The sequence below is a fragment of the Sesamum indicum genome, linkage group LG9, assembly GCF_026168435.1.
Source record: "Sesamum indicum cultivar Baizhima isolate 11 linkage group LG9, ASM2616843v1, whole genome shotgun sequence".
NCBI lineage: Eukaryota > Viridiplantae > Streptophyta > Magnoliopsida > Lamiales > Pedaliaceae > Sesamum > Sesamum indicum.
This window is the reverse complement of record NC_142665.1, coordinates 4,832,281-4,856,245: the sequence shown is the minus strand read 5'-3', so window position 1 is coordinate 4,856,245 and position 23,965 is coordinate 4,832,281. Positions and strand designations below refer to the sequence as shown.

Sequence of the window (23,965 nt, the reverse complement as noted above, 5' to 3'; positions counted from 1 at the left end):
CCAAATAAGCGAGACATCAAAATAGTGCTCTCACTTAATAATAAGATATAAATAATTTCAACCAGATCATTGTTCTTTTATTTACCAAACGGTTTTGTTGTTAATTTCAAATTGTCGTAGCAATAATTGATAATTTTTACAAAATTTATAAATTGTTCCCTTAACTTCGAATCTATATAATTTAATCCTAAATTTTATAAAATTTAGTTTGTTAAAGTTTTAATATATAACTCTTTTTACATGTTGATGATATGCATCAATAGGATAATATGTAGAGAGCCCCTTGATTGCAAAAAAAAAAAATCTAGTAAGGTATGAGATGGTTGTGCAATTTATAGTCCAACTATGTAGTGTGGTATGAGGCGATTGTGCAACGGCACGGAAATGTATATTAATATTTTATTTATCAAATTAGTTAATTAGATTTTGATAAAACTAAATTAATTTTGTGTGTTGGCCACTGTCCAATTCATCAAAGGTAAATTTATATAATAAGTATATATAAACATAGTATTTTTGTAGTCAATGAATGATATACCATGTGATATTTGTGGTAATTAAACAGAATGGGGTTTGATACATGTAAGATAAAGTGCATGCTGATCTCTACCCATCTTCTGCTAAGGATTCTGAGCACTAAAAATTTGTGATTTTATCCCTTGTAAGCAGTTCATTATGACGATGAAGAACTGAGCTTTCAAGCTGACTCAATGTGGTGAGAGATGTTGCTGTGTACCCTCTTCGGCAAAAAGCTGATCTTCAGTCACACTTCTCGATTAGATTTTCTGTTGCAAACTACTCTATGTCTTGTAAGTGCAGTAAGGATTGCTATCTTCTCGTTTCTCCGCAATGCACAAAAATAGCCTTTCATAAGCTGCAGCCATTTTGGTGGCTGTAAATAGCTGCAAAGCCCTTTTCCTGGCCGATCGACCTTTCTGCTCTAGAACTCCTCTCCCGTCTTTCCACACCTCATACAGAGCTTTCTTCAGTGCCTCTACGGAAGGCGAAAACGTGTATCCAATGTCTTTGCTGACGATCACAGAACCTGTGATGCTGGCAAGTTTTGTAGCCATCAATGGCTTGCCAACAAGCATAGCTTCCAACAGGGTGTGATCCAGCCCTTGAGCACGAAGTGTTGGATTAACGAAAACGTCGATTGCATTGTAAAATCCTGCCAGTTCTGCGTGCTCTAATGGCCCTAAAACATGTAAAGAAGATCCAAGGTCTTTGTATCTGGCACCCCATGGACCATCTCCAGCCACCAGAACAATGACACTATCACGGAACGTTGAACTCTCATTGAAAATTTGCCTCAGTGCTTCAAAGATCAGGGGATGGCCCTTGTCCTTGACCAACCTCCCTGCCATTCCAAGTATCAGTGACTTGGATTCTTGAATACCGAATTTTGACTTGAATTCTTCACCCTTGGAAGCCTCTGGCTTGAAAATCTCCTCATCAACGCCGTTGAGAATAATGTGTACGCGTTCTTCTGGTAACATATAGATCCTTTTCAGGATATCTCCAACGTGATCACTGGTGGCAACATGATGAGCATAACGAGGGAAGAATTTTATTTCTTCCACAACTTTCGATACTCTTTCCCTCAAAATAGACGTCTGCGCAACTTGAGGATCCCTCAAGAGTTCTTGAATTATGTCGGAATGTATAGATTCATAAGCAATTCCATGCCAACTAACAGCAAGGTTAGTCAGATTACGCGATCTAGTGTGCATAAGCCCTACGCTTTCAGAATGTATCACATCAAAGTGTCTTCCTGTCGAGTTCTCAACTATAAATTGCTCCCAAACTATGGCTTGGTCTAGATAACCAGCTGCTGTTGGCTTTGAGAGGTGAAAATACAAATTCTTGATGGAGCTTAAGTTAGTGGATGAAGAGGTGAATACATGGAGCTCATGGCCTCGCTTGGCAAGAGCGTGGTGCAGAGTCAAGGCATGGCGTTCAAGCCCTCCCGCACGATGCCACTGAGGCCACTTCTTGACAAAAAGGGCTATTTTGAGAAATCTTGGTGGCTCTTCATTGGGGAAGAGAAGGAGATTCCAAGCAGCCGGAAACGTAAGTAGGTTAAGCTCTTGTTTCACTTCATCAACAGCGATTTGCATACCGGCACGGCAGCCAACTGAGAAATAGGACCAGTACAGAAAGATAAAGGACGAAAACGAAGACAGGAAGAGAATCGTACAGCAACAGCAGCGCAAACTCAGGGCCATTACACAGAATTTGCACGAAAACGGATAACAAGAACTGATGTTTACCTGACTGAGAAGACTATCCGGGGGGTTGTTCTTCCTATCCTGATCTGATGAAAACCTGCACATGCCACTTGATTTGTTTAGAGATGTATATTTAGCAGACTTGACGTTTACGATAAATCAAGACCTGCTGATTTCGACGTTATTATGTTAAAAAAACTCGAGTTAAAATAAGCTAACAAAGTCTTGAAGTCAGCACAACTGTATAGCTATTGCCAGCAATGAAGGCTTGTAAACGACTCCATTCGTTTTACTATATGCTATAAGTTTGAAGACTGCTATTACCTAATCCTTATTATAATCAACGACAGCCTTAGCCTGTATTGTCAACGGCAGATAGCAGCATCTGTTCTATTTGTTAAGATTTCAGATTCCTGGCCTGAAAGGACAATCTTGATTTTCAGTATTTTCAAGTGCAGTACACGTTACTCGGCCCCGATTGGATTTACGATTTCAAATTCTATTGTATTTTTTATTTTGTTTAACGTATACATATCACATGCATAAATTTTTTTTAAATAAAATATAATATTTGTAGTTATAGCGTGTATATATATTATATTAGTTGGGAAAAAAAAAATGTATCGTGAATTGAAATAGATAATCCAATCCGCTTCACATTTGCTGCATAGCACACATCTCAAGTTGTTAGCATGAAATGTTCAAATTTGGATGATCAAATGTTGTTAGGTAATGTTAGTAGTGGACCACTGAATAGGCCCAGAAGAGAAATTTGCAAGCCAGTCCATTACTGTTAGTAGATTATATTCAAGTTATTCATATATATTTATATATATGCAAGTGTAATATACTTATTTTGTAATGTATTATTTTCTCTAAATTGTACACTACTGTACTTGCTATATAATTAATTCAAATTTGGCTGAGTCGAGTTCGGACTAAAACTTTCCCAATTTGACATACTTATAAATGCTAGTTCTGCACATCGCAATACTACTTTTGCTACATAAATTATGTTTACGAACTCTTATTATCTTCTTTATGAGTTACGACCTCATTAATTTAATTATCAGAAGACTATAATTAGAATCTTCTAATCGTTGTTCTCACGTGTTTCTTTTTTGTAAATTCACATGGACGGATCTGAAGATTTATCTAAGCATTTTAAAATGTTCCTAAGATAGACTTAATATATACCTTGGGCTAAAATTCATAAAATTCCTCTTTGTTTTAAAAATTCGCCAAAAATCTCTCTGTATTTTCTTAAACTTAGCTCAATTGTCCCCGTTAAATCTAACTAACGGCATTAATTTTTTTATAAAATGGCCATTACACTTTTAATATATATTATTTTTTATTTTAACGATCGTTTAATCTATATTGGTTATATCACAACCATTAAATCTAATAAATTAATCTCAACCGTTGAATTTTAAATTTATAAAAGAAATTAAGAGTTCGAATTTTTTTAATAAATTTATATATTATAAAAAATATTACTTAAAAAAATAAATATAATTAACACCCGTCCCCGATTTGGGCGGCGGAATGCGAGAGCCGCGGGGACTTTTTTTTATTTTTTTAATTATATTAATTAAATATATTTTAGTTAATTAAGAATAATTTTAGATAATTATAATAATTATTGTACTTAAATATATATTTTAATTAATTAAAAATAATTTTAGATTTAGAAACTATAGTTTTAAATTTTCAATTTTAGAAATTACAAAATTATTTAAATTTAAATATAATTTAATTTAATATTTTAATTTAAATTATAAAAATTCAAAAAAAATATATAATTTTTCTTCAAATTTTAAATAAATATATTTAAAAATATTTTATTTTTTAGATAGATAAAAATAAAAAAAAATTATTGAAAATAAGTAAAAAGTGTACATGTGAAACATATAAATACCATAAGGACGTTTTAGTAAAAAAATACCCAAAAAAGGGGTCAAAAATAGTTAAAAAGCATCCCCTAGTGCACAAGGAGCATATGTAATGCATCTTCCGTTAATTACTAACAAAATGGGTGTTTTTTATTGAAATTTTACAAAACATGGAAAAATTTTTAGCCTATTTCCAAAACACAAGAAGGTTTTTAGCTTTTTCAACAAAATACATGTGGTAAAACGCATTTTAGCCTACAAATGAAGAAATTTTGATGGGCGATACTTTTGTACAAGGAAGAATTTAAACCCGAATTAGGAATCTATTATCACCTCTGATCTTACTCGAAATATGCGACCACGACTAGTAGATCGAACACGGCCACGATACCCTCCCAAGATCGAGTGATTGGGTTCTGAGGATAGAAACACGAATGTGAGGCTCGTCGGGTGTGTCCCTCCTACGATCCTCCTGCGCTCAAGTTAGAATTGATTGAGGTAAAAATGTGCGGGCTGAAGATTGTAGGTCGAAAATATTAAATAGCAGTTAGCTCAATAAATGACGCGTCGGGGTATTTATAGCTCTAGGTGTGTACAGTGGTTTGGACCACGTTTCACCATCTGGGCAATAGCATCTCTGATCGGACGACTTTCATTAAGTCACGTCTTCAGCTCTTGGGGCGAGTCGTTCCAACCAGTTTTGAAAGGGCAAGGATCTTACAAAGGTAAATTACAAAAATACCCTTCATCAAGTGTATTTTTGGTAAATTAGGTTTTTCCCCATCAATCTCAATCCTGCAATCCAAATACAACTCGAGGATAAGTTTAATTTTGATTATGCATTCAAAATCTGATTTAATTTCCATTACATATCATAAATCATGAGTGTCAATTGGATTATTCCTTCAAAATCTGATCCAATTTCCATTACATATCTTAAACATAATTAGTTTGATTCAATCATTATGTCCAAAGCGATTATTACAATTTAGCAGACATTATATTTCATCATTTTTATCCGACCACCTAATATTTGGCTCTTATATATAATGCTGTAAATGGTTGGATTTGGACCAAATACATCATTGTTAAAAATTATTTAAATTATTATCAAATTTAAAAAATTATATTTTAAAATTTGATTTGATTATTAATCTCACCGAGCTAGTTCAAATAAGTTTTAATTAGATCAAATATAAATCAAGCTCAAGAAAATTAAATATTTTTAGGAATATCTTATTATTTTGTACTAATCTAATCGAATTTGAAAGCTTATATATCTAATATTTTCTTCTTTCAAATTTGGTTTACTATGTTAAAAAAAAATCAAATTCAAACAAACTTTATTACAATCGAATAATTTAATTTATTTTCGGACCTTTGTATTTTGGTAGCGTGTGCATTCACATGGAAACAAAGCAATCATTTGCTTTCTATCAGACATATTAAATATTAAATCACTTTCCTTTCAACAAGTTTAAATTTTTAACTAAATTGGTCATTAAATATGATAATAATTAAATAAAATTTTTTGAATTTGAATCTCATTATCACCCATTAACGTTAGAAAGAATTTTACGTTGTGAAAAAAATACCGTCTAGACGTAAAGAAGCAAATTAAAAGTATTAAATATTAAATAATTTTTGCTTTAATAATTTAAAGTTTTAGATAAACATTTTTTATTAAAGTTTGTACAATAAAGTTTATTAGATTCCATTGGTTGGAGCTTTATGGTAACGTGATTGAGGGTCAATTATTTCATTACCTATATCAATTATTACCAACATTATTTTGTGTTGATCAAATCATATCAGTCACATGCCAATTTTGATTTTATTTGATAAAGATTGATCAACTTTTCTATAGATTGATTCTTTGATATTTCAAGCATCCTTAGTAAAATTTAACCAGCCACTTATCCCATTGTTCAAAGCATATCTCTAAACATTTTGGCCCCAATTAATTATTATGTCAAACATACATAGCTGGTGAAAAAATTGCATTTTACGTCTTATAGAGTATGATTTTTTGTAATTTTAATTTTATTATTTTTATACTCAACATATTGTAGCGCACGACTCTAAAAAAGTTGCAAATTTAGTTTCAAGATTTGATTTCACACGAAAACAACACAGACGGGCACGAGCTTATTAGAGTATCTTAGGATACATATACTATATACATATATATTAATATAGATAAACTTTCCACATTGATTGTAAATTAAAGGTAACAATGCAATTTACCTTTATGTGTTAATGAAAAGGTTAAAAAAAGTCCCTGTAAAAAAATAAAGTACAATTTACCCCTTTGTGATTTAAAAAATGATGTAATTTACCTTCCTTCATAAATTGCAATTTATTTTTTCACAGGAGTTTTTTTGTGTTTTTACGTTAACAGAGGGAATAAATTGCATTCAATCTGAAATTAAGAGTTTGAATGATTTATAAGCCTCACAGCCTCGTCTCCTTAACAAGGCGCTGTCTATAGGAACAATGGCTTGCGATTCGATTGGGACGCTTGCCTCTGTATATATAGACGACAGATTTTGTATATATAAATTAGGAGGGTTTACTTAGAAAGAGGAAAGCTTATTGTGGTAAACATTAGACATAGTGAAAGATGATGTGGAAGAACATTTGTTCTTGCCTCAGAACTAGAAACAAAAAGAAGTCTGATCAGAAAGAAGAAGGATCCATCTCAATTAGCGCAACTGGTAAAACCAGAAATCGCAAAGCTAGTAGCTCCGACGCGGCGCCAGGCGAGCGAATCAACGATGGCGGAGCTGCCGCAACTACTGTCCACAGCGACGCAGGTACTGCAGCCACTGTGGTAGTTGCTGCAGGTCATTACGCGTCCGAAATGGGTGGCAGCGGTTGCGGTAGCTCTCACGGCGGCGGAGGTGGTGAAGGCGGAGGTGGTTAATGGTTGATGCTGTTTACAACGTTGATTTGTTTGATGAGTACCATTGGCGCAGGTCCTTTTTGCTGTTGTGGTTGCTTTTCGACCTAAGTTCTCATATGAAAAGGAAAAAAGAAAAACGAAGAACAGAAGAAAGTTATGATAAAATATTAATTATGAAGCAGAGGAGTTTTATTTGTGATTGGAGTTTTCATTGAGCACTTGTTGTCCATTTCAATTCAATTCAATTTGTTTGGGTGCGAAAGGAGTGATGTTAATTTCAATTCCTTTTTATTGTTTTCACACCTGTATACGGTAACTAAACTTCAAAATTTTCAACCACAACAAATTGTTGCAATCGTCTACATCTTTCTCAACTATAAACCTTCAAGGACTCATTAAATTTTAAAATGACCCGTATCTGCTTCATAATTTTGATGAAGATTATGCACCTACATTCAAGACCTCCGACTTTTGGATCACAATTTAGAAAAAAGAATCAAGGGTCTTAATTTCGGAGATTGTTATCTTTTAATTTAAACTCATAAAATTAATTTATCAATTTTTTCCTAGTCATGTATTCTTTTTGCAGATTCAAAATTTGTGTAAACAAGCTTGTGGCACGTCTAGTGGGATAATATTTATGTTCCTCCTACATAAAGTTCATGACATCACACCCAACTCCCAATGTCATCCAAGAAGAATCAAGCAATCGTAAATGAAAAAAACATCGTTAACATTAATGTTTCTATCGTGGATTAATCCTCCCGGAAGGTTGAGATTGTTGACAGTTGACACGAACCCTTGAAACGATTCAAAATCCACTCTTTTCACTACCCTCCGTACCACGCAATAGAGGAGCAACTTGCACAAATGGCCCAGGCCGTTGCTGATCTACAAGAGATTATAGAAGAAAAGGACCTCCAAATCGCCTAATTGATGAACAAACAAGAACGTACAAACGTTGAAGAACCCGACCGCCCACCACAATCATGTCTCCTTCTCAAACTATATTAAAAAAGAGAAGCAAATTGATCAGACCACTGAAATGCATTTGGATAACATCCTTTTTCGATTGGGTATGGCTTCGACTATTCCCGCAGCCCGCCAATTAGTTAAACATCTATTACAACATTGTTTGTTCAACAATAATAAAAAATGATCACTAACACCATCAAAACTCAATAGGACAGACTTGTTTTTAAGAGGAATTTGCAACAGTCATTACGGTGTAGCAAATTCCTTCACAAAATACAGTATTTTAGTACACTCCTTTGCGAAGATTATCAAAAGCAGTCGCAATGCTGTCCCAATGATGGTTCATGGCGAAGGATCCTTGCTTGAATCTTTTCCCGATCTTACAAAATGGAAAACATTGTTCATCAATCATCATTAACCTAATTTTTTGCAATTAATTCTTAAAAATTGAAGTGTTGTGATATTTTAAAGAATCTCAAAACTTATTCGATTCATACTTCTATAATAGGTATATACATATATATATATATATATATATATCTGTGTGTGTGTGTGTGTGTTGGTATTATTAGGTATTTGGAGGCCACATGTTGATGCATCATCTCTTGTCTCTCAATTCCTCTTTGGTATTGCAATAAAAAGACTTTCTGGAACCAAATCATCTTTCTTAACACACATCACTCATCCATTATTCCTTATGTTTTGCAAATGGGTCCATGCACTCCACTAAATATAAAATTGAACCTTATTGTCCGGACATGCAGTCTTTTAAAATTAGCTAAAAACCAACACAATTTGATAAGGTTTGATCTCCAAGGGTCGCAAGTTTTTTACTTCTGGGGTCGAAGGGTTGGGAATAAGTTTGGGACTTGCACAACAAAAAGATGTCGAACTAGATCCGACGTGGACATTCCGATGCTCAAGATATGTCTAATAGGAGATTAGGTCGTAGGTCGATATTAAGTAAGATATGAGTTTGTTTATGATAATTACCTTTATTTTTATAGATAGTGGTGTATATATACCAAGAATCACTCACAATCCTACCAGGCGATGCGGACACGTCCACATCATTCAGCATCTTCTGTTGACTTGTGTACTTATGGAGCTAGAATTGCCTCACTAATTTTTGGGCCTATACTGTTATTGGGATATTCTGGGCTTCATCAAAATTTAGCTTTACTATCATGGACCTTGCCAACTTTAACTAATCACAACCCACTATTAACTCAGCAATTACTGTGTGGTTTGGGTGGGTGTGATTGATTAGACGATTTGACTGAACACCTCTAACGTCGATATACTTATTCTTATATATAATTAACAAAAATAAAAAATAAAGATAGTAACTAATAGGTAGTATAGAAAAAAGTGGGGCCGAAGTGAAGTTGACAGATAGCTGCATAGAACTTTGGGTTTAAACAAATACAAATACCCAAGAATCAAAAAAACGAAAAGCAAAAGCAAGTAAGGTAGTGGTGGAAGCATATGCTGAGAAGATCCTCTCTCCACCAAAACCCTTTTTAAGTTAACACTATACCATTTTCCACCCAATCAGGACACCCATATTTTACATCGTTCAATCCATTTTCTCCACTCCCCCTTTTTCTGCAATGGGGTGTCAATGTGCAGCAGCAGCAGCAGCAAACTCAGTTCAGGGGCTCAACAAGTAATCACAGAGAGAGAGAGAGAGGATGAGTGTCTTGTTTGCTGGTGATTGAGGAATTTTATGTATGTTGTTTGGGCAACTATAGATCCTTTGGCAATGTATCTATCTATCTATATGAGATGCTGTGGTTGAAGCTTCTCAACTTTTATCACTACTTAGTTATTTTACCAGAGGTACCTTTTTTCTGGTTTTTGAATTCAAGTCCTCTCAATTTAGGGTTCATTACCTGGAAATTGCTCTCTCAAGTGTATGCATGAGGTAATATTATAAAGGTTATTTTGCTTAATTACCACTTTGTTTCCTCCTTAATTGCCTTCTTCTTCTCAACTTTTCCTTTCACCAAATGCTATAACTAGTGCCATATCACAAGCTACTTTACTGATTTTGTTGTTCTATTTTCAGTATTCTACTCTTGCTATGTTGGTTTAATGAATCCTACAGCTTTCCTTTAAAAGAAAAAAGGGGACTTGCTAATTAGATTGGATTTTCTATTTTACATCCTGTTGCATTTTCTATTTAATTTACTACATACATTGCAAAGATTAAGTGAATTATTTTATTTAAAGAAATACTTTGTACATGTATTAATTATGTGTATATTAAATAAAATAGAAGTGCAATAGGATTTGCAATCCTCTAAATTAAGGTTCCTAGCAGTCTCCCTCTTTTCTTTCCTCAAAGTAATTTGCAGAAAGTATTCTTTTTGTATGTTAATAATATGAAGAATACACAAGTGCTCCTTATACTCTATCCAAAATATTTTATCAAATTTAATGTAGATATATATATCGATTAACTTATTATTTATTTTCTGTATATAAATATTATTCAAATTTATTTTTATGGGTGCAAAAATTTGTCCGTTCGATGGACCTTGGACTTGAGTCCTTTAGATCAAGTTTTTTGCAAGCTTTGAAATAGAGATCTAACAAAAATACTTTGACACTCTGGCGTTCGAATCAGTAAACTGTTGTGAAATGATAAAATTAATCGAATAGAGCTATGATAAATTACAAAATGATAGGAGATGTTGAGAGTATAGTGCTTTCATACGAATTCTATTGCAAAAAAATGCCATTACCCTTAACCAGGGGAAAGAGGCTTGCTTTAATAGCCATAGTCCTCCACCTGGTGATTAAGTCTGACCACTTCGAAACTGGTTCGGTAGTTGTTGTAGATAAATCCACACAAACTCGAAGGCAGTTGGCAAGATTCTTGAAAAGATATGCTGGTCGGGGACTCCATGGATGGATAAACTTCTTAGCGAGGATAGATTTTGAATTCTCAAGGAGTTGTTCGGATGTGTAGGATAATAGCTTACATGGCCATCCTCCTGCCATTTGTACGCTAACCACAGAGGCAGCCACGTGGATATAGGGTAACTCCTCCTCGTGCGCCACCGGGCCTTTACTGGGTGCTTGGCTCGAGGATCTCCTCCTTACATCCCATGCACTTATGAATTCCTTAGTGAGTTTTACTCAAAATTAAACTTCTCACTGGATCACAATAATTTTGGGATATCAATCTAAAATTATTCAAAATGAAATTTTAATTTACTGAAAGCTTTTAATAATAATAAGTAAATATTATAAATATTATTTAACAATATGTACGACAGTAGGAAGATAACTAGAAGGAATTGAAATTGAAGAGAAATTATATTTATGAATAATATTGTAATTGAAATTAAGATAAAAATCTGTTTAAATGCCATGGTTTCCATCTACTTTAATTCCTTTTTTGGGACTATCATATGATCTAATGATGACACCTTGATCCCATAAAATCGAGACAGCATCGTACCAAGAGGTCATGCGTCGTGTTAGGCCAAACACAGTTAGGCGACTGAATCGAATCCTTCAGCCAGTGACGGATGGGCAAAATGGCCATGGCCGTGATAGTGCTTGAAGATGAAGATATTGTTAGTTGTTGTCTTTAATGTTGAAGGATGGTTGTATGCTTAATTAAGATATTCGGTGCATCTCTTTTGGTATAAATAGCATTTTATCATTGTTTCATGACTATGTATGTATTGAACGTAGAATTACCTGATACTTTGGGTACTCGACATGCTACTCCTACATTTAATAGTTCTGTAGGATACACAATTGTATTGGCAATCAAGTTAACTTGATATGGCAAAGTGCCATGTCAAGGGAACAAACGGTCTCAAATTTTTATTGGTGTTATACTATCGACCAATAAGTAATATTTGGTCATTTAAATTATACTTATTTTTATACTTTATCATCTATACTTTTTCTTTTTTCTACCCACCATCTCAACTTTATGAAATTTATACTTCAACATATATGATTATTTTTCGATTGATTTTTCTTCCAAAAAATTATTCCATACAATGCATATGAGATATTTAAGAGCAATGCTATGTGATGTTTTTCACATGAGCATTGCATGTAATGTTTTTTAATAAAAAAACAATCATATATGACAAAATATAAATTTCAAAAAGTCGAGAATAAATTGACCAAGAAATATTGATAGCAGTGAAAATAGACGTAGCTCAGATAGCAAACATAATTTAATTAGCTGCCATATGGTTTGATTTTGCAGGTACTTTTCCCCTGAACAATTTCGCTTAAGCCAAGTGTTGGGGACAAAATAATTGCATCAGGTAGAATACTACTTTCATTAAACTGAATTCTGGTAATTTAGGATTAATTACTAATTAATATTAAAAATATATTGGATATAGGTGCAAGAATATAGCTAAATTTAATTGCAAATTCATCATCTTTTTCCGTTTTTCTTTTGCAAGGAAAAATAAGTAAAATGCATTAAGCCGAAAGGAGAGCAGGTACACATCTATGAAAGCAAAGCACGAATCTGAGCAAAAGAAAAGGAGCAGCTAAGTTCTTCGCTTTCACAGATGTGCACCAACGTGGAGTAGTTAGCTGTTCCTACGTGGGAACCCCCTGAACATCCCCAGAAACTAGCTTGAAATTCGCCAAACTGGTCATCTTAGCAACATGCTTGTTACACATTTGGTTCAAAGAAATGAGTTAACGGGATGGGTATTCATAAACTTATTCCAATACACATGTCCAATACAATTTTAAAACTTGAATTATAAGAAATGACACAAAACAACTAGTCTAAAGATCAAACTTCTTTGTAACATTTTTACCCATAACTAATTGAAAGACCCCCATTTCAGCTCCCAACAAAAGAAGTAAACGAGAAATTTATCATTTAAGGTACTTCTGCAGCAATGAAGAGTAGCAAACAACCCAGGTCATTACTTAATAAGGTGCATGTGGCTTTGCAGCCTCTCCCAAATGAAAACTGATGCCAATACAATTTAAAGGCAACTGCAATCAATAGTAAAGGAAATGGCAAAACAAATTGCTTCATATAAAATTGCTGCTCTCACTGTCAAAACCAGGAACTTGTTCATCATCACATAAATCATGCAATTTGTATCAGAAAGGATGAAGGAGATTAATGCATTTCTAACACTTATAACTCAAATGTTTCACTACATTACCAAAAATCAAAATAGGCGTAAAGTTTGCCAACTGCAACTTCAACAGCAAATCCTCAGACCACACCTAGTAAAAGAACCCAAGCACTTTACCTCCAACGTTTTTCCTACGTGCCTCTTCGTGATCCATGATTCCAGCAGACGTTGTCAGCACAATATAACCAAACTGCAATCAAAGAGACAAGTTAAAACCATACACTACTCCAAACTTGATCAATGTATTTCAGTAACTTTTATCATTCACTTAAGACAATGATTAAACAGTTGACTACTCAAGCTTAGCAAACTAAGTTGGCCATGTTCTAACAAAGAAAATCAAAGCTTAATCATTTTCTCTACCTGTCTCGATGGGAGCAGTCTTGCAGTCCAAGGCTCAATTTCCTTAACACCAACATCAAACCTTGGGCTAATGACACCACATTTGTTTAGTCTTCCATTCAATTCAACCACAATTTTTCCAGCTCTGTGGTCATCAACATACTCAAATTCTCCAATGTATCCTGTAAAGCCGATCCAAAAGAAAACAAGTCATTGAAATGTGTAAGAAATTAAAGAAAAAAATAGGTGCTATACATAAAAAGGAGCAAACCATGCTTCTGCATGACCAGAAGAAACTTGATAATCACTTTTGACGAAGGCCTTATCATGACCTGCCGTTTTCCCCTCTTTTCAGCATTATACATACTCTTTAGAGCATCATTCAAGACACTGACTCTCACCATCTTTCAAATCAAGCTGCTGAAAAAATCATAGGAAGCTTTAAATAATGCAAAAGATCTACTTTCTACACTCACATCCCAAATACAGAGCAACGGATAATAAGATCATACATACAGTCCATCAAGACGGGCAAGTTAGTTAACCAAAACACGTGCATCAGAGAAGAACGTGCAGTGTGAAAAACTACACAATTTATTCCCGGTAGTGCAACATATTTAATGCATTATCACAAGAATGATAGGAACAATTCCCCTGAAGAAACATTCCACAAAATCATATTCCCACCTGAAACAGATGCAGAAACATACAGCAAAGGCCACCATCATCAACGGATACAACATAACATACAAGTGATCGCAATGGATTATCTTCCAGAAATGTCCAATCAATACAACTTTTCCATTTAACAATTTCCAGAAGAAACAGACCTGAACTAAGAACCCCGCTCTGGAGTTTAAATAGGAAAAGAAAGACGAAAAGAACCTTCACATAGACAAATACAAAAAAGTGACATTTATCATCGAACACACAGACAATATTCATGAGTCAATTTTCATGAGTCTCAAATACACCATTTGCGTAGCATCCATTGACATAGTATCAACACATCATCTTCAGCGCCACACGAGTGATTGAAGATAAAAAAGAAGCCGAAATTTTCAGAAATCCCAACATAATCGCGAAAAAGAAAAGAAAAACCTACGATTTACTCACATGCAGCAAAAAGAAAAATAATGTACTACACAATCAGATTGAAGAAAATACCTGAAAACCTCGGCGGCCGCCCTGCTGTGTGAATTTTAGTTCGGCACAAACGAAATCGAGGAGGCGAGGGAGATGGAGAAACAGAGTGCTAGGGTTTGGACTTTATAATCGCCGCGTCACTGGGGTTTTCTTCTTTTAACCACGCAAATTACTTAATTACCCCCCGCGGAATGGTTATATACTGAGCAAATACTTATTTCATGCAAATTCAACAATTGTAATATTATGTGTGTTTAAAACAATTTTTTTTGCTGAATTTTTAAAAGATTTTGAGAAATTATTAAATTTTCTTAAATCATGTTTCAGAATATTTTGGAAAATTATTTGTTTACAATTTATTTTTAACATTTTTCTAAATTATTACTTTAAATTTTCTAAAAAGTATAGTTCAAAAAAAATTGTAAACTTTTAGAAATTTTAAATTTATTAGTTGTTTTTTAAAATTATAAATTTAAGAAAATTTTAACATACTTTTCAAAAACCCTAACTTTAATTTAAATTTTAGCAAAAAATTTAATATTATTTTCATAAATATATGGTTTAAATTAGCTTCTTAAGATAATTTATAGATTTGCCATGTTAAGGATGAATTGGTTAGTTTGTTGATTCTTAGTTTCTATCTTCATTTTACATTTTATACTATTTTCAGAATTACCTTTTGTTTGTAATTTATAAATTCAGAAAATACTAATATGCTTTTCTGAAAATGTTTCAATTAATTTTTGAAATATTAAATTTAGTTGTATTTTCTTCTTTATTTTTAATAGTTTTCCATGTAATCTTATTTCTAAAAATTATTATGTAAAACATTCTTTGTTGGAGAATATTTTGAAATAATGATGTATTTATTATTGTTGCAGGTTGCAATTTTGACCTCCATTTACTGCATTTTGTTGTGAAAATTGTGTGATTTATGTTTATAATTATATTTTAAAATAACTTTTTATATATAATATCATTATATAAATTATTATAATTATATATAGTAAGAAAATAAACGAAATAAACTTAGAAATTAGAAAAGCTACACCGATTGAGAGTCACTACACATGTCGCTGACCTAAAGCCATGATTGTCTCTCTATGTGCAAGTTTTAACAGTTGATCATGACTCTAGGATAAAACTCCATTAGCTCTCAGCAGTATCTCATCCCATGTGCACGACCACGAGGAAACTAGGAACCAGTCCACAATCGTGTTGCAAAAACTCTACAAATACTTGTGGGGGTATAATTTTAATGGTGTTATATATATGTCCATTTTAGTTTTTTTACCAATAAAAGACATTATTATGCCAAACACCCTAACATCTTATAAGATATTTTCAAATCTTATAAGTTTTAACATCTTATTTATCCAAATACTTTAGGAGCTTATTTTTAAAATAAGATCCAACATCTTATAAGCTCTTAAAACATCTTATAAAATGTAGAAGCTTATAAAATATTTTAAAAAACTTAGCCAAACACCCCCTAAGTCGAGTAGGGAAATACCAATTTTTTTGCCCCCCAATCAGAGTGGTGGTTATATTAGCATTGCATTTTTACTGAAGTGGAACAACATTACCATAATGTTGCACTGGGTGTCCTGTTTGGTGGTAAATGAGGGACATACATGTCTGTGCTAACACAAGAGACTATATCTGACTTTGCCAGCCATTTATAGAAGTGATAGAAAAATTTGGGGTAGTGGAGGACTATATGGATCCTTCAATTTTTACCCAATATAACCTTCATAAAGGTCATAGTGATATTGGGTGCACCGGTTATCATTGGGGAGATGTTTAACAGGATCACTCCTTTAAGGTTAGATCATCAACTTTATATTTGAATAAATATTTAACGACATTATCTTAAATTTTTATTTTTTATATTAAAATATCATGACAGTTTATATGGCAACTATATGATATGGATTCCGATAAAATACAATCATTCCCGATGTGGCACCTCTAGTGTGGATTAAAAATGTTCATTAATCCACTATGCAATCTTTGAAATTCATCATGCAAAGCTCGTTCTTCAGTAGTTTGGCATGATTCAAGATATCACTCTTATCCTAAATATAAGTGAGTGTAACTTATATTTAGTCGATTATCGATGCCGTTATGGAGAGGATTGGGCTTAGTATCACATAGGTACTACGTATTTGAATTTGTTATTAGAGAATCGATGATCCGACCAAGTGGCCCAAGTTTGGTTGTTGAATACGTGACTTGGAATTGCCAAATTACAAGGATTCAAATCTCCAAATCACTTGACAATACACAATTGGATTCCATCCCCCTAATTCAAATTACTAGCAACATGTGTTACGCGGATAGTTGTTTAGTAAAATTACCCTATGATTATAAACTTTGTTAACTTTTGACATATTATTTTTAGGTTGATAGAATGGAGTAATTGATTGTAAGTTGTGACACAGTGGATGACAAGAACTTATGAGTGTCAAACCAAATAAGTGTTACATGTCCTGGCATAGCGACATAACTCATTGACTACTTCCAAGCACGCTATCCTATTGCGCAAATACACAATCCATTTTAAGGATTTCTGACAAGGTTGGCGTCGCAACATAGATAAATGAAAGCTATGAACAGAGAGGTCCATCAGTTATAGCTGTTAGGATAGTGATATAATGGAACTTGGAACGTGTCTTTTTCAAATCATGTGTAGTAGATAATGTGGGGCCTTTTATATCTTGCCAATGGGAACAACATATTGAGGCAAGACATTATTCCATCTCTTAGGACATGCATCCATCCAAAGTCAATGTAGTTGAGTCTTCCACATCTTACCAACTCAATCTTCCACCAACATCGAGAATATTCATCTCAGATTACTACATACCTCAACCTCTACAATTAGAATACATATCATTGTTCAAACCATATATGCCACTGGCCTCGGGTATCTACATGGACCTACTTCATCGAAAGTTTGATGGAGTGTCAGGAGGTTATCCAACATTGCAAGACTTCACACCACATCGGTCATTAACATAATGTATCACTTATTTCTTTTCCGAAAAACTCAGGCCAGAGTACCACCACTATTAAGGGACAACTCAACATCATCTTCCAAAATTAAGTTTTCGTAAAAAAGCGAAAATATTAGAAGATCAATAACACTTATTTGAAATAAAATTCTTCTAGATAATTAAGACAATATTTCATTATAATAAAAAAAATCACTACTAAATATTGCAATAAGTGATAAGAATTCGAATAAAAAAGAAGTGCTCAAAAATAAAATAAAAAGAAATAGCAAACCAATTAGATGGGTACGCAACTGGATGGCATAAATCGAGCCAATTTATAATATTATTTTTAATAATAGTTATAATTATCTTGTGTCAAATATTATTTTGATGTATAATTACAAAAATGACAAATATATTTATTTACTATATAGTAAATAACAATAATATAAGTCGCAACAATATATGTAGGGTTGGTGGGTCATTGCATTTATTTTTCCCATATTTTATTATAATTGTTGTACAGTTGTACTATATATAAAATCTTAACCATTCCATTGTAAATGGAAAAATTATGAACTGAAAATATTATAATATTGATAAAATAAAAATATAATTGTTATTATTCATAATTCGTCAGAGTGGCGGAAGTATGATATATATAATTGAATTTTTTGGAGTTTTTAAAATACAGTGAATTATGTATTTTATAAAAAGACATTTTGTTTTCCAGTATAAAAAAATAAAAACAAACAAAGCTCTATGCTTTGTCCAAATTAAATTAAAAGTGGATTGAAAGCTCTAGAAAAAGACTGCTTTCTACCCCACCGCTTCTCTTTTCCTCTCCCGCCACATGTAACCTCCATAACCAATTCACGCCCTTCCCACCTCTGCTCATGTCCATTTCTCTACACTCCCACAGCTCCTTTTCTCTCCTGATTCAATAATTTAGGGTTCAGCCTTCCGCAGGGGTTGCTATGTGATATGGGGGTCACGAATGATGACGCCGTATTGATCGAGAAAGGGAAGAAAGCCGGTGAGCCTTACGTGATAACGGTGAATTGTCCGGATAAGACTGGACTGGGCTGCGATATTTGCCATACTATTCTCGAATTCGGGCTCTATATTACCAGAGGAGGTCAATTTTCTCCACCCCGTTTCTTTTGCCTTTTTTGGGGGGGTTTTCTGATGGTCTTTATGTGTCAGCCTAATTGGGTAATAGTTCTTTAGTCTGATATTTATGCTAATTTGTATCTGTTTTGTTTTATGCGAATTCTTGGTGTTGAATTTGCGTTATGATTGCACTCCCTGGCCTAGTTTGGTTTGTCTCCTAATTTGGAGTTAGAGTTGCTGCTGGTGTTTGTAGTGTTTCCAGAAGAAAATGATTTTATTTTTCTATTTCCTTTTGCCACTTCATGAAATAAGTTAAGAGGTAGTGTTGCTATTTTAAATACTTCGATCAAGTTTCCCTTTCAGTGTTTGTGAGCTAAGAGACATTAAGTAGCTGCTAAAACTCATTGTTTTGAAGTTGTTGGAGGCATATCTGTGTATTGAGAACTTCTTTTTTTATTTTCCCCTATGTATCTGAAATGAGACTCCAGCGTTTACATTTGAGTTGCACTACTTGACAGTCAAAGTCAAGGCCCTGATTGCGATTTGCCTAATTTCTAGTAGCATTATGCTAATGCAGCTGAAATTGTTTTCTGGGAATCTCTTCGAGTAGGGTGGCTTGAATTGTTTTTACGGAGCCATATGAATTTCTTGTTGGGCATTAAAACTAGGACTTTTAGTTAACTGGCTAAGAAGATTACCATTGCTCATGGTAAATAAGCATTGTTTTTCAATATCTTCATTCTTCCAAGCAATGTTGCCCCTGCATGTTATTAATATTTTTCTGTGTTCTTCTTTTGTTTCTGCTTTATGAATATGTCTTTTGTTTGTCAAGGTAATTAACTCACCCTGGTTATGATCTGCAGATGTTTCAACAGATGGCATATGGTGTTATGTAGTTTTGTGGGTGATTCCTCATTCTAGCTCTCATGTTGTGAGATGGATGAATTTGAAGGAGCGCCTTCAGTCTATCTGCCCACCCTCAATACCATCATTTTACTTAAACCAGCCATCTCAGCGGGCCTCTTCTTCTCCTGTTTACTTGTTGAAGTTCTGTAGCCTTGATCGAAAGGGATTATTACATGGTAGGAAAAACTGTTCGTATTGTTTCTACTGTTCGCTTGCACTTTTATGCTGCTGTGTTAACTTTTCCTAAATTTTTTCAGATGTGACTGAGGTCCTTGATGAGCTTGAGCTTACCATTCAGAGAGTAAAAGTAACCACAACTCCTGATGGTTATGTTCTGGACCTCTTCTTCATAAAAGATAACTTGTAAGCTTCTTTTGTTTTTTTAAGTTTTGGTCATGTAAGAATATTATGGTGTTGAGCTGCAACTTGTACTCCCAAATTGACTCATATTTCTGTCCTTTTTGGGGTTATTCGGGTGTAAGTCTTCCTTTATGAGTTTACAATGTTCTTTCAGAATTACTCTGTGGCTTGAAGAGTGGTGCAAGTAAAACCACTACTTTTGAGTCTAAAACTAAGACATTGGAAAACTTTAACCTCTTCAAGTCATCTCGAAAACTCCATTCCAATTGAAATTGGGGCATCCAAATATTCACTGAAGATTATGTTACAATTTTTTGGACTAGTAGGAGTGCTGCATATGGCCTTATTGTGGTGTATTGGAGGGCAATCCATTTGATGAAAGTTTCTCTGCTGTTTTATTTCAGTCCAGTGGCATGTATTCATACATGGGATGTTTAACTATTGAATAACTAAGACTTCTTCTTGTACTCCCATTTAGTTATCCATTTGTATCTTCTGAACTTGAATCCGTTTTTCCGAGTTCTTTTGGTTCGCCTTATATTGGTTACACAATCTGATGGCCTTTGAGTCAAATTCAGATATTTTATTTCCATATGGCATTCGGATTAAGAATTCACCTCATTTAACAAGGTTAATATGACATCTCACCCTCTAAGTGCTATTTTATTTCTCTTGACATCATTATTTATTTTAATTCTTTTACTTATTTATATATGCTGGTCTATTCTTTTAAAAGTCTGAGTTGGTTGAAGTGAAGCCCAAACTAAAGACTACAGTTGGTTAATACTACTCTTAACCACTGTTTGTTAGCTTCATTCTTGTTCAACATTGTGTTTTAGATGCTAAGTGAATTGTTTAAACTAATTGGAGGATGAAGTTACCACTCAAAACAAGACAACTGTAAGCAAAGGATCCTGCTGTAATTGCATAATATTATAAATTGGTGGATAGTCCAACTTCTTGTCTTTCGAAGTTTCTTTGATGACCTGTATTCTCTCTGCTAAGGAAGTGTATGTATTTCAGAATGAAAATAATTTTAAAGCAGCTCACATGTATGTTGACACTGGTTTACGGTTTAAACAGCTTTCATATTATCTCACTTACAGTCGAAACTTGTATAACTTGAAATGTTTCTGCCACAGAGAAGACTATTTCATCATAGTGTCTCTTCCTTGTTATTTTGTCCTGATCTACTATTGATAGTTATTATGATCATAACCTTATTTGGGTGTCAGGGAGCTCTTACATACAAAAGCAAGGCAAGATGAAACATGTGAGCGGTTGTACACTGTTCTTGGTGAATCATGTATTAGTTGTGAACTTCAGTTAGCAGGCCCTCATTGTGAAAACCTTCAGGGCACTTCTTCTTTGTCTTCAGTTGCTGCTGAAGAATTATTTAGATTCACTTTATCAGAAAAGGAACCTCGCTCGCAGGCTCTTAGCCAGGATATCACGGAGTTGAAAAGGGCTAGTGTCAAAACTGACAATTCCTTGAGTCCAGCTCATACTTTACTTCAGATCAACTGTGTAGATCACAAGGGTTTTCTTTATGACATTATGCGAACATTGAAAGACTGGAACATCAAGGTACATGATCCTATTTGTCCTTGCCAATTGTTAGTTTGATTCCCTTTGTTGAATGCTTCATCTGTCAACTTCTTTTGAGTTTAGTCGGAAGAATAGTAACTTTTTTACTTAAACTGGATTCAAGCTGGCTGCATTACCTTTGAGTCCATAAACAGTATTGCATCTTATGTGTGAGATTACTTGACTGGGATTTTCCTGAACTTAGATTTTCCCATAGGCTATAGCAATGAAAAGACTATGCCTTTGTGTGTATTATCTTTTCTGTATCTAAGTAAAGAGTATGGTCAGGATGACCGGAATCTTTGCTTATGGCCTTATGCTTATCTGGCTATAAAGTTTTATCTGTGCATGAACCGTTGAGCCTTGTTTATGTTTTGATGAGTAGTGCCTGTAGATTGGTAACTATTGTGCCTATTAACTTTAGGTGGTATTGCTAAGTGGTGAGGCTCTCAAGCCCATTAATTCGACGACCGTGAATTGGTCTTGCACTTTGAATTGACAATTTTGATGCTTTCACATGTTATCTAAGTCAATTTTGCAAAATCTCTATCAAAATCTTTGATCCGTTACTTGAACATCAAACTCAAACACATGTTAGTTATTCATCATTGTCTTGCACTGAGAACACTTGAATAAATGAATTAAGCTTATATGTTGCCGATGCTCTCCTGGTGTACTCCTATTTAGATAGCATATGGTCGATTCTCCCCTGTAAATAAGGGTCGCCGAGAACTTGACCTATTTATTCAGCATAAAGGTGGGGAAAAGATAGTGGATCCTGAAAAGCAAGATGCGTTGTGCTCTCGCTTAAAGCTGGAATTGCTTCACCCTCTTCGTGTTCTTATCACAAACCGTGGTCCAGACACCGAGCTTTTGGTGGCTAATCCAGTGGAGGTGTCAGGGAGGGGAAGACCAAGGGTTTTCTATGATGTCACTTTCGCCCTAAAGAGTCTTGGGATCTGCATATTTTTGGTAAGTAAACCATTACAACAGTCTCCTTAACTATAGTTTTGTGTAAGATGGATGAATACTCTTTCACATTCTCCAAGTTAATTTAAAGAAAAGAATTCAAATGTTTCTGATTTCTCCATCCACAGCTTATAGCATGCAAAGTGGATGTTTGTATCTGCCACTTGTTCTATATTTTAATATGAAAATAAGAACAACTTTGTCTGCCTTCATAGGCTGAGATTGGAAGGCATTCAGCAGCAGATCGTGAATGGGAGATCTACAGGTTCCTTTTAGATGAAAACTGCAATTTTCAGTTGTCAAGTAAGGTTGTTAGGAATCAGATTGTGGACAAGGTTAGAAGAGCACTCATGGGTTGGTGAGTTCCTTTCACCATCACCTCGTCCTTTTCGTTCAACACCATCTCTTTCCGATTGAAAATAGGAAGGATGTTACATTTGGTGTTGCCTGTAAGAAGATACAAGAGGAGAGGGCTCTCCTTTTTGTATGGGATGAGTGGGGTGAGGTGCAGGTGTTTTTCAATGCAAAGATGGCCTCCTTGTACAGTTCTCTTGATTTCTGGTTAGATTATAGCAAGCAAAGTTCAGTTTGTAGTTCTGGTAAAGAACAAATTTTTCGTTGAGATTTCATTCTTGAAGATGCTTCTTAGTATGAGGATTATTACTACAATCTTTCTAAAAGACGATAAGGTTCATTTACAAACAAGAAGTTGGGACTTTATAAAATAACCACTGTCGAGGCATGATTTGACGTTCATAACTTTCCTCTCTGAAGAAGACAATGTCGTATGTATTTTTATTCATTTTACGTTCAATAGTAAGGGTATATATGATATGAAGTCCATAGCAATTTTCTGTCCTCTTTGAAAATATTATCAAATACTCTTCAGATTTCTCAATACAAGAAACTCTCTAAAATGCATACTCTTCAGATTTCTCAATACAAGAAACTTCCTAAAATGCATATTCATTTTCTCAAACCTTTCAAAACCTACTTACAAACACCCCCACAAAATAATATAAAGCAGAGTATGTTAGATCAATACTTTATGAGGTTAGATTGAACAATGCGAACATTAGTACAAATGTACTTTTTAATGAGAGACAAGATTTTATAAATACGTTTCTTGAATAAACTATATTGATGTCCCATCAAAGGGGAGGAAGTGTTGTAAAATACAAGTTATTATGAACGACCATTAATACGAAATTAAATAATGTCTAGACATTTTTACTTTATCAGATATAGAGTATTAATAACATCATTAATACGCTATTGTTAACTAATAGATTACATAAATAGGAGACGATGCGTATTGAAATATATGGAAAAGACAATAAAAATTTATGATATTTCGTAATTAATATTTCCATCTTGATAATATTTT

At 33.9% G+C, this 23,965-nt stretch overlaps 3 protein-coding genes across 7 annotated transcripts; 1 reads left to right on the top strand and 2 right to left on the bottom strand.

Annotated features, from left to right (window-relative positions):
* Window positions 1–502: 502 nt before the first annotated feature.
* LOC105170859 (UDP-Glycosyltransferase superfamily protein) lies at window positions 503–4,614 on the bottom strand. 2 transcript variants are annotated; one of them, XM_088885283.1, is made up of 3 exons: window positions 4,460–4,614; window positions 2,274–2,328; window positions 504–2,137 (listed from the first exon to the last, which is right to left on the bottom strand). In XM_088885283.1, exon 3 carries the CDS (start codon window positions 2,118–2,120, stop codon window positions 801–803), a length of 1,320 nt encoding a protein of 439 aa, XP_088741409.1. In that variant the 5' UTR covers window positions 2,121–2,137; window positions 2,274–2,328; window positions 4,460–4,614; the 3' UTR covers window positions 504–800. The 2 variants fall into 2 exon arrangements, with proteins under 2 accessions (XP_011090082.2, XP_088741409.1); XM_011091780.3 differs by having other exon boundaries at window positions 503–2,328.
* Window positions 4,615–13,029: 8,415 nt separating this feature from the next.
* On the bottom strand, window positions 13,030–14,821 carry LOC105170648 (small ribosomal subunit protein uS8). 2 transcript variants are annotated; one of them, XM_011091501.3, is made up of 4 exons: window positions 14,666–14,821; window positions 13,770–13,918; window positions 13,520–13,680; window positions 13,030–13,346 (listed from the first exon to the last, which is right to left on the bottom strand). In XM_011091501.3, exons 2-4 carry the CDS (start codon window positions 13,900–13,902, stop codon window positions 13,248–13,250), a joined length of 393 nt encoding a protein of 130 aa, XP_011089803.1. In that variant the 5' UTR covers window positions 13,903–13,918; window positions 14,666–14,821; the 3' UTR covers window positions 13,030–13,247. The 2 variants fall into 2 exon arrangements, with proteins under 2 accessions (XP_011089803.1, XP_020552230.1); XM_020696571.2 differs by having other exon boundaries at window positions 13,770–13,915.
* Window positions 14,822–18,412: 3,591 nt separating this feature from the next.
* Window positions 18,413–23,226, top strand: ACR9 (ACT domain-containing protein). 3 transcript variants are annotated; one of them, XM_011091500.3, is made up of 6 exons: window positions 18,413–18,781; window positions 19,620–19,838; window positions 19,920–20,025; window positions 21,258–21,609; window positions 22,360–22,581; window positions 22,794–23,226. In XM_011091500.3, the coding sequence occupies exons 1-6, from the start codon at window positions 18,628–18,630 to the stop codon at window positions 22,938–22,940; spliced, it is 1,200 nt and encodes a 399-aa protein (XP_011089802.1). In that variant the 5' UTR covers window positions 18,413–18,627; the 3' UTR covers window positions 22,941–23,226. The 3 variants fall into 3 exon arrangements, with proteins under 3 accessions (XP_011089802.1, XP_011089801.1, XP_088741553.1); XM_011091499.3 differs by having other exon boundaries at window positions 22,297–22,581; XM_088885427.1 differs by having other exon boundaries at window positions 18,718–18,858; window positions 22,297–22,581.
* Window positions 23,227–23,965: the final 739 nt, after the last annotated feature.